We start from the raw sequence: 13,023 nt of genomic DNA, 5'->3' as shown, positions 1-13,023 counted from the left end.
GAACATTTGTTTTTCTTGTTCTGTTTTATATTTGTTGACACTATTTGCAGAAGTGCTTTGTAAAAGTATTTGGTAATGCTTATCTCATTAGATTATTCTGCTTTTCTGTTAATACTAGATAACTATTTACAAAGATGATGAGTGTGTATTAGCAAACAACTCCCATCGTGCTAAATGGAAAGTTATTAGCCCAAGTGGTAATGAGGCCATGGTTCCGTCTGTGTGCTTTACAGTTCCTCCACCGAACAAAGAAGCAATAGATACAGCCAACAGGTAGGGACAAAATAAAACCACCCATTTTCTTTTAAAATTCATTTATATGGAGCTTGGGTTAAAATAATGTCTAACTTTTTTCCCTTTCCATGTGTTACTTTGATCTAAAGTTGGAATCTTTTTATGTTTCAGGATTGAACAGCAATTTCAGAATGTTCTGGCCCTTTGGCACGAGTCGCATGTGAACATGAAGAGTGTGGTGTCCTGGCATTACCTGACAAATGAAATCGAAGCTGTTCGAGCTGGCAATGTTGCCTCGGTATGTGCTATGTCTAGCAAGGGCCTCAGCCTTTTGCTGGGACGTCATAGACTACACTTTCCACAAATATTGTACAATTAACAATTTCCAGCAATCCTTATCTTCCTTGAGGGAATAGCTGGCAGTGGCCATGCCGGTTCCCACTGTGCAACGTTCTACCTTGATCTGAGGCGCCTTTACACAGGGGTGTTTGAGGAAGAAGCAGAGAGGTGGTATTATGAAAACTACCTGTAGCCTTATCGCGCTCATCTCTCACGTCTGCTGTTGTCAGCAGAGGGACAAGATCTCCCAAAAGCAGTAGAACAGTGACTAAATCTGAATTTTGTTCTTGAAGAGTCTACCTTTCTTCACTTATGTTGAAGGTTTGCTTCATTAGGCTAAGGTTAATTGTCGTGAAAACCCCCATTATTTCCTTATGGCTACAACTTTTTAATGGAAATGGAGTAACTGTGAAGCAACATTTAGTCTTTCAAGTTGAAGGCAGCTGAACATTTGTTCCTCTGTAATGCATCATTTCATTCTTATACATGTCAGTAACTTGAAATGTTAAATAGCTAATTAGGATCAATTTGTCAGAAATTAAGTAGTGATATATATCGAAAGACTAATGTGCCTGGCTAAAATAGTGGATGAGGTCACTGAATTACACAATCTTAGATGTATAGCATAACGTGATTCAGTATAATAGTTTATTATACATCATTGGTGTATATCTGTCTACAAACTGCTGCAATAATATTTGTAGTACCCAAAATGACATTTTTTCACTCCTAATTTCTCACTGTTGCTGTTGAAAAGAAGGAATCAGATAATTCTTGAAGTGTTCCTACTTGCATGACTCTTGCTGGCTTCCTGGCTGTTGCTACATGGCATTAGATGGAGAAATGGTGTCTGATGTAGGATTGTCTTAACATAGCCCATTACTGGCATTAAAGATGGAAAAGGATTTTAGTGTGTAAACTATGAGTTGTTGTACCGATACCTGTCAAGTGGACGAAAGCACAGGAGCAACGAGCTTTCAGAACCTCAGTTCTTTGATTTTTACCATCTGAGTAATTGGTCAATATTGCTTTTTGATAAAAAGTGTTACAGAGAACTGTGTGAAGGATGCATCTTTGCGAACTGTGCCTTGGGTTTATAACCTGTTGCAGATAAAGACGATGTTGCCAGGTGAACATCAGCAGGTTCTAAGCAATTTGCAGTCCCGCTTTGATGATTTTGTGGAAGATAGCCAGGAGTCCAAAATCTTCACCAGCTCCGATACAGCACAGCTGGAGAGGGAAGTTGATGTTTGCAAGCAATACTATGAAGAGCTTCTGAAATCTGCAGAAAGAGGTAAAACTTGGCCAAGGAAAGCAGAAAGATGCCCTTGTAAGAGATATTGTGGTTCTTGATAAAACTTCTCTCTGTGAAAAAAGTTCTAGAGAATTACCCATTTTATCATATTGATATTGTTAATGCCCAACTCTTCTGAACAAATAGAAAGTCATCATTTTAACAATGTGCACAATTACATTGTACAGAAGCTCTAAGGTTTTTTAACTTTGTATATATTGAGCTATGTAGAAATATTGATGTGTTACTTAATATATGGAGTGCTACAAAAAGTTTTACACCCAAGAATTTATTCTGTGCACTACAGCTCACTGGTTAGTCACGCCTTCCTTGTTTTTGAATGCAGGAAATGTAAGTTGATTATTTTGTTGAGTTCCTAACAGAATTAGAACTTTTTCACAGTGTTAAGGCAAGAAGTGTCCTAGATATTTTCCTAGCTCTACTGAATGCCTGTAGTTACTGCAGTTGCAACTCTGTATACAGTAAGAACTGAAAGCTTAAAATATCTGCTCTGATTTACTGTCAAGTAGCTAATGACTTGAAGAAATACAGTAGTGCAAAGCTGATTACTGCGTAGCATAATTCACTACACTTAAGGAAATATGTTTCCCTGTTTATCTGAAAGAGAGGATTAAAAAAAAAAAAAAAAGTATCAGTCACTAAGTTTAGCAGTGTCCGTGTGAGGGGCGATGGCTGTGCCTGGGATGGATGATCAAAGATGTATGCTAATTTTTCATGTGTGAGGAAGTGATCTAATAGTAGCAAAAATATATTATATAAAGGTTCTTAAAATGTGTCTTATAGCCGAAATTCCAATGGAAATTGATGGGATTTCAGCTAATCATGAAAAGACCTGTAGAATGGTGACTTTTTAAAAGTGTTCTTAAAAAGGCATGATGGAAATGACGTGGTGGCTTTGTTTGCTAATGTGTGCCTCGTTTCTTTGAACAGAGGAGCAGGAAGAATCTATTTACAATCTATACATCTCTGAAGTCAGAAATATCAGACTTCAGCTGGAGAGTTGTGAGGAGCGCTTGATACGGCAAATCCGAACCCCAATGGAAAGGGATGATCTACGTGAAAGTGTGTTCAGGATTTCAGAGCAAGAGGTGAGCCTTTGCAAAAGGCTGTTTTACCTAGGAGAAGAGTTTTATTTTAAAACAAATATATCCAGATGTTTTCAGTGTAGCCAGCAAAGTTTGTGGTGCACCTTGAAAGGACAAGAGTCAAAGTTTAAGCTTGTGTTTGTGAGAAAAAAGATGCCAATAAATGGTAACTCTATTAGTTTCCTTCTTATACGTACATTTATTTTTAAAAATTTTTAATGGTGTCTACATGAAACAAGCAAAGGAGAGCAGACCTGTACTGACAATGATATGTAGAATATACATGAGGTTGATGTAGATTAAAAGCACTATCAATCACCTTTCATTTTACAGAAATTGAAGAAAGAACTGGATCGACTGAAGGATGACCTGGAAGTCATCACACATAAATGTGAAGAGTTTTTCAGTCAAGCTGCTGGTTCACCTTCAGTCCCTACTCTGCGCTCTGAACTCAATGTTGTTATTCAGAACATGAACCAAGTTTATTCCATGTCTTCCATTTACATAGATAAGTATGTAATAGGCCATCTCCCATAATATGTTTTAGTTTACCGTTTTCTCTTCAAAATAAATGAATTAGTATGGATAATACTGATCAAAGAACAGGCAGTTAACCTAATTTTACCACTGTATAAAGGGTTACCCTGTGACATGAACAGGCTGAAAAACAGACGCTTGTTGAGTGTTTTTATTGATGGTTCACTTAACAGGAGATTACTGTTTTTCAGATTAAAAACTGTAAATATGGTGCTGAAGAGCACCCAAGGAGCAGAATCATTAGTAAAACTCTACGAAACTAAGTTGTGTGAAGAAGAGGCAGTAACGGCTGACAAAAACAATATTGAAAATCTGATGGGTACATTAAAGGTAAGAGTTGGCTGGCACCTATTCATGGGCAAATAAAAAAATAATAGGAAAATTACCTCTTAACACCTGTTTTGGTTATGCTGTACTGTATAGTGTATCAAAAGTTGGCTTGTATATTTGGAGGAAATTCTGTATTAGTATTGACATGTCAGAAAAAAGTGACAGCTTTGGAGCATTAGGAATTAGATTGTTTGCAAGTGTGTTCCTGTTTTGAGGAAATGCATGGCAGTATCTGAAACTTCCAAGAGTGGCACTTGTCAATGCTGCAGTAAAACTTTTTTTTTTGGTTCTTCAAAAGGTAACATATGCTTAAGATAACATAAATATATTGTTACATAAATGTGGCCACAATAACGTTCTTGCTAATGCTGTGGTACATGCACTGATCAGGGTTTCCTGGGAGGTTTGGCAGATATCTTTGAGAAAGGGTAAGATTCAAGTTCAGCATTTTTTATGTGCTCCATATACCTCATATTAATATTGCAAATGATTAGTAATGCTTTTGTGCTAGAGAGAATGATTGACATCTACCTAAGAATTTTTTTGAAAGCTGTAGTTTATAAGATTAGCGTGTTAAATTGCTGTCTCTGTTTTGATATATGTTGGGGGGATGCTGTTTTTTAGAATTATTCTGCAGTTCATAGCTGCGTTCTGGTGCCGTTCCAGTGTTTGAGCAAATACTCATGTAAAATACTGATTTATAAAATAGTGTAATAATTTAGGAGTTATTTACAGTTTATCATTTATCACATACTAGCAATGGAGATCTGAAGTAGATGAGAAAAGACAAGTGTTCCACGCCTTAGAGGATGAACTGCAGAAGGCAAAGATGATCAGTGACCAGATGTTTAAAATGCACAAGGAACGCGATCTTGACTTTGACTGGCATAAAGAAAAAGTTGATCAGTTAGCTGAGAGGTGGCAAAGCATTCACTCTCAAATTGAAAATAGGTTTGTATAACTTTTTATTATAGTCTGTTCATGTTTTATGCAGGTTTTGTTGTTTCTGAGAAAAAACAATCAGAAATAAATGTTAAAATAGATCAGAATAGTTTTCTGAACTATTTGTGAAAAGTGCTAAGATTGAGGATTCTTACCTTTTCTGTGATGTTGACATCGTTATCTTTTCCATAGGAAACATCTGTGACTGAGCACCAAAAAATTAACAAGATATAGAAATTTTATTTACTTAAAATTTACTGAGAAACAGTAGGGATGATTTGTTTTCTTTCTTTCTAAAAAAAGCCTGCAGAAATGGCTTGCTGTCCTATGGAAACACCATCTGTTTCTCCACGTAATTAGCTCTGACAGGCTAAACTGATGAGTTGATTCATCAGTTGTGATTGGATTCATGTTAACTTGCTTTTAATGACACAAGTGATAAGTCTGGAAGTCCTCAGCTCCCATTGACTTCTGTGATAATTTTGTCACAATAACTTTTGGTGAAGTGCCAGTATTTCCTTTTGGTGTGCAACTGTTTTTGTGCAGCTTCAATACCCAATGGAAATAGTGCTCTGAATTCAGCCCTTCAGTATTTACTGTCACTATGTTATTGGAGAGTGTTACTCAAATGCACATGCCTACACCAATGTACAGGTACAGCAGAACACACCTACCTGTAATTCTGAAGCAGATGTCCATAAATGACATTCCTAGAAATATTTTTTTCTTCCATCTGTATAGTTCTGTTTCCTGTATGGAAAGGAAACAAAACTATAGAGACTGAAGGAAAAAGTATGTGCAAATTAAGGAAGTCTGTACTATACAGCCTGAATTTATTTCTTTTAAAATCTACTTTAGTTTGTCATTATAGATAACCTGAACAAGAGCATCAAATACAGTGCTTTTCATGTAAAATTTCACACAACAACCTTTCACGTTTTTGTCCTCGGTTTTTAAGGGGCGAATATCCATACAGGTGTAATACTGAAGTTATTAACTTGTAATTACCAAATTTAGTTATCTCTGTTTAACATTGCTAGGAGTTGAAAGGGAGGTGGGCAAAAGCTGACTCATTTAAAGCAACTGCAGGGTGGCTAGCTTTAAATCCACCTCGGATTTTTCATCGTCTGGTAGCATGACAGAATTTAAATGATTTAAACAGTAGTAGTATGAGGTACTGAAGTGTCCTTATTTCTTTGGAGGGCAAATATGAACCACATCCTCTCCTCACAGGGCAATATGCTGAGCAGAATATCCTGAAAAACTACTGTTAATACATAGTTGCTTCTAGGGTAAATAGGACAGATTGTGGCACTTGCAGCATGTAAACAAGCTGCTTTCTGCAAATGTTTGCTCTGCTGCTTCTTAACAGCTTGACACTGATGATCATTATATGAAAAGTATGTACAAATATTCGCTCCAGTTATCATCATCCTTTCTCTTTTTTTATGGTTATTAGCTTTAAAACATGCTTAAGTATGAAACCTGAGCAATATTGTTGCGTTTGCTTGCTCTTTTTCAGTCTCCTCTTCACATCTTGAGAACAACACTGGTGTGATTCTAACCGTTAATTCCAAGTCAGACTATAAAAAGTTGTTAAATAAGTAGGCTTGTCCATAGTCGTGTGGCATTTTGTTAGTTGTATTTATATGATCTTTCAAGTGTAAAGACCATGAAAGAAAAATTGTCAGTATTCTTGTCAGTATGGAAACAACTTTCAGGAAATCCGCAGCACTCTTTTTTTCAGGTCAAAACCATGATTGAAAAAGGGACTTGCCCAACAGGATCGGTTGCTTTTGCATATTAGAATACTTAAAAGCTTTGGTTTTAGTGTAAAGCCTGTTGTTTCGTGAGAGGCACAGAGTATGGTGAACTGCTGCTTAACCTCCAGTATAGCTCTTTTCTTTCTTGATTTACACAGGTCATATTTGAAATACTCTAACTTTTTATAAGAGAATTAACTGCTGTTGCAGAGCACTCTTGCCTGGTGATTCCTGTGCTCATGGACTTTCAAGCAGTTTAGCTCACTAATGAGGGATATGCACAGTTTCTTCTGTAGTATGATCTCTCCTGGGTGTCATTTATGACAGATGAAAAGGTTTCTTCAAGCTGGGAATGTTGACATTTGCGAAGTTAATTTACCTGCTTAGTGTTATTTTAATATGTTTGTAATCAGAACTATAGACATCCGAAGCCTTTAAGGCTGTATTTGGCTTAGTGTTGTATCTTTTATGTTTTATATTCATCTTCTCTCCTTTGGCATGTCTTCTAAAATAAAACCAGGTTGCGTGACTTAGAAGGTATTAATAAATCTCTGAAGTATTACAAAGATACTTATAATTCTTTGGACACATGGATTCAACAAGTGGAAGATACTCAGCGAAAGATTCAAGAAATCCATCCTGAAAATAGCAAAGCGTTGGCTAAACAGCTGAACCAACATAAGGTATGAAAGGGAATTTCATTGCAGGAAAGCACTGAATGTCTGAAAAAGAATTAAAATATCTTTTGAACCCAGTCATATCAGTCTTATATTTTGATAGGATGTGCTTATGTCCCTCAGCCTTTATTGTAAAATTCCAAATAATCACCAGCTTTTTTCTTTTTTTTTTGGTTTACAATGCAGCTAATATCATTAATGCATCACTCACCAATTATAGCCATTCCTGTATACGAGATTGTTTTGGTCTTCAAATCTGCAAGAAGAGCAAAACCTTAGAGAGTGCCTACAATTCCGGACTCTCCTTATCACATAATTTTTTATTCAGTACTGCTCTTGGTAGTTGAAGGTAGAAACATTTTCATTGAGGCAGAGCTAAACTCTCTCCTGCAAGAAGGAAATGCAGTTTAAATAAAAAACAGAGTAACCAATTATATGCATGAGGTGTATATTCCTAATTTGTTTTTAAGTTCACTCACGAGCTATTAAACCTGGCAGGGTTTTTTCACTGCTTCTGTAAGCCTGACAAAGCCAGGGCTTGAGCATGTAATTACTTGTACACACACGGAAATGAGTGTATTATGTAAATTTCATGATGTTAGATAAAATAGAAATGCTAATAGTAATAGTAATAAAAATAACTTTTTAAGATGAAGATGTAGTTTTGTATTTTACAGATGCTGGTTTCTGAGATTGAAATGAAACAAAGCAAAATAGATGAATGCCAGAAGTATTCAGAACAATACTCAGCTGCTGTGAAGGTAATAAATAATGCTGTACTTAGAATCCTTTCTTTTAGTGTCAGTATAATGTGGAATGCCAATTATTTTGTGTATTTTCTCTTTTTACAGGACTACGAATTGCAGACTATGACCTATAGAGCTATGGTTGACTCCCAACAAAAATCTCCAGTGAAACGCCGAAGAATGCAAAGCTCATCAGACTTCATTATTCAAGAGGTAAACGGATTTCTTACGACAGGAAAACATGGGATTTTTTGAGTCTTTACTTAAAACAGAGTAAACACAAGAATGGGAATTAGGATTTATTAATGATGAAATAGGATAAACCAAGCAAGGTTATTTTTTTCGTATATAGATTTATGATGTGATAGATGTCCTGTTGGTCATTGTGTAGTATTTAGATAACGAGATGGTATATTGCTGTTGATAAACAAAAGTCCCCCAAATTATGAAAAACTAATGAGAAATGTACCTCAGTAAAACTGTTTAGAATGACCTCTAGGCTGGATCTTGATCACAGTAAATAGTGAGAGCTTTTATCTTTGCTATGGTAAAGCTTACCTGATGTGGACACTTTGAGAGATTCCATGGCAAACCAGCCTCATTTGGGTGGGAAAGAGAAATCTGTCTCCCTGATAACTGTTACAGAGAGGACCAGCAACCAGCACTGCTTGCCACTTTTATAACCTGGTCTTACAGGGGGAAAGAATTAAGTAACTGTGAATTTAAAACATTGTCTTCTGTTTCTTCTCCTTATAAATCTCCTCATAGATCCTTAGGATTTATTTGTGCAAGTGCATCCTGCTGATGGCATTCAACTTTGGAATCAAAATTAGGACTTTGGATTCCACAATCAGGGTTTTGGGATCAAGATCAGGATAGGTTCTAGAGCTATGTCTGTCACTTCTTGGAAGGTTAATGGAGTTTCCCTCTCTCTTCTTCCCCCTCCCTTTCCCCTTGCCCCTTTGTTTCTCTGCAGTTCATGGATTTACGGACTCGTTACACTGCCTTAGTGACCTTGATGACTCAATATATCAAGTTTGCGGGTGACTCTTTGAAAAGACTGGAAGAGGAAGAGGTAGGTCTTCCCTTGGCTGCCAACCAAGCAAATAGAACAGCGAGGCAAACAGAGCAATATACCTGTTGGAATTATTTACAAAGTTAGCAGCAGATTTGAAAGACTGAAATTCCTTATACAGCACACTTCATACAGGAATGTAGGAGCGTTAAATGACACCATTATTGTTCAGATGAGCAAAATCGTATACTATCCATACATTTTATGAGTTCTTCCAGCTAGAAGGATCATATGATTAACTAAATTATGATGGAGATGTAGTTACAAACAGTACATTTTAATACTTTAATATTCTAGGGTTTGATCTTTTGTATAACTGCAGACATTAAGATGAGGGCAAACTTAGTGTGCATGCACCATTGATATCCTATGTAGGCCTTAATATTCCATAGTGTACATTCTGGTCCACTTGAAAACATATAAGGGAGTTCTTTATACAGGGAGATGCAATGCCATCTTCATTAATTTCTTAAGTTTCTTTGACATGTTTAATTTTTTTTTTCTTTCTACCTTTCTGCTGTACTGATTCCTGGGGGTCAAACATTTTATTTATGCTTAGCTTTGAATCTTATTAACAAGAGTAGGTTACTGAAATTGGACAAATTACTCAAAATACATGCTTGCTGCAGAATCAACCTTCCGAATAATTGAGAAAAAAAACTTTTAAACTCTTCACTTTCTTTGGAAATGTTCCTTTCTGAAAGAGATTGCATAGTCATTCTTTAAGGACTACAGCGCAGTGCATATCTTTCAAATAATGCCTATGTTAACTGTAGTCCTGTAATTAATTGTGCCCTTATTAAATGTAGTCCTATTTAAATTGCATAAATTGGAGAATGCTCTCATAAGGGTATAAATGTTAACATTATTAAAGAAAAAAAAAATCAGAGTTCTTACATGGATGTTATGTAATTCCGGTGCTGGCTTTGTCTTCATTGGCTTTTCTTGCCTCTGGACAAACTGTAACACTAACAACATGGATCTTAGTGCATCATGAAATGGAGCATATGGATGGTAATAGCTCATGTTTGGTGATAAGTAGCCTTTATAACTGAGGATTTAGTATGACTAATAATGCTAATGGTATCCAGGATAAAAAAATGAAACCAAGAACACAAACTGAAACAAGGATCAAGAAACCTGTGATTGCCAAGAGGTTTCACGTTCTTCAAGAGCAAATGGAATCTTTTAAACCCTCTTGAGTTTCAGTCTGCTCTGAATCTCCAGGACTGCTTTTTTGGAAATCAAATGCCCCCATCTTTCATCCTTCTCTACCTTCTGGCAGCCTGCTAAATCTTTGATGGCTTATTTGAAGATAATCTAAGTAGGTTTCCAGTCTCAAAGTGATTTGATGGGTTTTTTCTTTGTAATCAGGGTAGCAACTCAGAAAATGAATAATCCTTTTCAAAAGAGAAATTATTTTTTTTTTTCTTCTGGGATCAGACCTCTGAAGCTTGTGATTGTTCCAAAATTTTCTTCCATACCAGTCTTTCTTCCTAACTCTTAGTAATGGCATTAAGAATGCACAGAATTAGGAAAGAATAAGATCATTTCCATGATACCTCAGTTTAATTCGTATGCTGTCATGCTTAGAGCTTACCAGAGGAGAGTGAACTCCAGCAACCTGTGAAGTCAGCTGAAGTCTTTCAGCGTTTGGGATGTAATGAAGCTGTTGAATTCACAGAGGAAGACACGCCTAATGAAAGCATGGTGGATGTGGAATATTTGCAAAAAGATAACTCTTCCAGTAAACCTAAGCACACAGAAAATAAATCAGAAATTGATAGAAGAAAACTAGATGTAGCCAGATATGATAAAATCAAAAGTGATAGAACATTAAAGCAATGTTTAAATGTCAGTGGTCAAGAAAGTAGCACCAGTGGCAACAGAGTAAATAAGCTACATACAGAACAAGAGAGTTTAATTGGTTTTGATAATCGAACTAAAGAAGAAGAAAATGGTAGAAAAGATTATTTTGTTTCAGCGGAAGCCTGTCAGAGTATGAATAATGGTCCTGGTGAAATGCTAAATGAGCAAATTGTTAATGGAGAGAGGCAGAAAACAGAGGGAGTATCAAAGAAGTTGCCTGAAATGGAAATGATACACAAAAGCGCAGGAAAAAATTGTTCAAGAAAGGCAGGGAGTGATGTTCCAACAAAGGAAGAATGTGAGATGCAATTAGAAACCAATTTTGAGCCAACAACGAAAAAAGATGTAGTTACTCCAAAATCTGGAAAGCATGCCGTGGATATCAGCCCTTACAAGGAACAGCATTTTTCACCAAGAACTCATTTTGAATGTCAGAATAGAGAGCATTGCTTTGCAGAAAGTAATAGCCATAATACTTTAAACTCTTCAGAGTTTCAAGCACGTGATGAAAAAGGCGACTCTCTTTCAGGCGTAAGTGATGCAACACCTTCAGAGAAAATTGCATCCTCCTTCAGAGAGCTGGCAGCGCACAATGAAAGTGAAAAAACACCATTAAATTTGCAATCTGTGAGCAATCCACATGTTTCTGGTAGTGTTGAAAGGGATACAAACAAACTGCACAGAGCGTCTCTGGATAAGTGTTACTTCATAGCAGAAAGTGAAACCCAAGAAAAAACAATTTTAAATCCAAATGATGCCAAGAGTACAATGCGAGAAATGTCGGCTGTTTCTTCAGGAAATATTTCAGGGAATCAGTATGTAGCAAAAGTCTCTGAATCTTATCCATTAGATTTTGAAGTGTCACCTGTACAGAGTGATCCAAGTTTAGGTATGGAATTGTTAGGAAATGCTGGTGTTTTAAATGCAAATATAGCCCTCTCAGAAATGAATTTTGAAGGAGAGGATTATTTTCCATTATCAGAACATGGATTAGCAAACAAACTTTTGAGTCATGACGAGAAAGTAAATGAGAAGAGAATATCACAGGGTAAAATTTGTGGCTTGGACAATATAAATATAGGTGGAAAGAAGCAGAGTGGAGAAGACAAGTTAAAACAGGGTCAGAAATGTAAAGATTTATTGCTAGTTGCAGAAATGAACAGCACAGATAAGGGTCATAGCACAAAGGTACCTGGACAAAACACTGAACTCCAGAAAACATTCTGTGAAAAAACAGGGGAAAAAGCCTCACTTGAAAAAAAACAAAAGCCAAAAAAAAGAGACAATGATAATGAAGAGAAAAGGAGAACAACTCTTTTTAAGGTACCACAGTTTTTATGCAGTGCAAGCAAAACAGTTGATTTTAAGAATGATTCTAAATCAATCTAAATTAACATTCGAATCTCCAAACTGATCAAGGTCAAGTGATTTAAAGTTGATTGACTATAACGTAAACAATGAATATGCTAATGATATTAATTACTTGGCATTTTGAGATGCTTACATTTTAAAAGTTCTTATTTATTTTTGTTCATTTTGTATTACTATCTAATTATCATCTCTTTCTCCACCCAGCTGATGCTCAGCCATGTCGATTAGAAATAATGAAAGCTAACAAGATACAGTTTGTGACTGTGTATCTTTAGTTCTTCTTTTTCAAGCATTAACATTAGATTTTGCGTCTATGGGAGCATAAAAGGAGATCTGATAAGAAACCAATTTAAATGTTTTCTATCTGTTGGGGCCTGCTCAAAGTTGTGACATAGGGGAAATATGGATAGGAACTGAAGAAGCTGCCTTTGCATTAGCCTTTTAGGAAATAAGTTTCATATATCATCTGAAAAATCAAGTAAATCTTGTAAATTGGAACTAAATCAACATTTTGTTTATTTGAAAATGTTGCTGTAATTACCCTTCATGCCATGTTTGTATGATCATAGGAATATAGGTGTGTTCTTACCTCATGTTAGCTCACATTTGGTAACTAATGGCATAATAATGCTAATGAAGACAAGGTGTGTCTGGTTTCAACCATATTTTTACTGGTGAGTACATGTCTTGTTTATAAGAGTTTCCCTTGGTCTGCCAGCATAGGGCGACTTCTAGCCAAC

At 36.1% G+C, this 13,023-nt stretch overlaps 1 protein-coding gene across 24 annotated transcripts in view; it reads left to right on the top strand.

Moving 5' to 3' along the window:
* Window positions 1-13,023, top strand: part of DST (dystonin) — a 307,703-nt gene that overhangs the window by 168,417 nt on the left and 126,263 nt on the right. For all 24 annotated transcript variants that reach the window (XM_065632833.1, XM_065632844.1, XM_065632843.1 and 21 more), the window contains 11 exons: window positions 119-273; window positions 406-532; window positions 1,684-1,867; window positions 2,819-2,976; window positions 3,307-3,485; window positions 3,702-3,840; window positions 4,598-4,791; window positions 7,066-7,228; window positions 7,900-7,983; window positions 8,074-8,181; window positions 8,945-9,043. In XM_065632833.1, coding sequence (XP_065488905.1) covers window positions 119-273; window positions 406-532; window positions 1,684-1,867; window positions 2,819-2,976; window positions 3,307-3,485; window positions 3,702-3,840; window positions 4,598-4,791; window positions 7,066-7,228; window positions 7,900-7,983; window positions 8,074-8,181; window positions 8,945-9,043 — 1,590 coding nt within the window. The remainder of the gene's footprint in view (window positions 1-118; window positions 274-405; window positions 533-1,683; window positions 1,868-2,818; window positions 2,977-3,306; window positions 3,486-3,701; window positions 3,841-4,597; window positions 4,792-7,065; window positions 7,229-7,899; window positions 7,984-8,073; window positions 8,182-8,944; window positions 9,044-13,023) is intronic.

Source organism: Caloenas nicobarica, chromosome 3 (assembly GCF_036013445.1).
Source record: "Caloenas nicobarica isolate bCalNic1 chromosome 3, bCalNic1.hap1, whole genome shotgun sequence".
NCBI lineage: Eukaryota > Metazoa > Chordata > Aves > Columbiformes > Columbidae > Caloenas > Caloenas nicobarica.
This window is presented reverse-complemented; position numbering and strand designations above follow the sequence as displayed.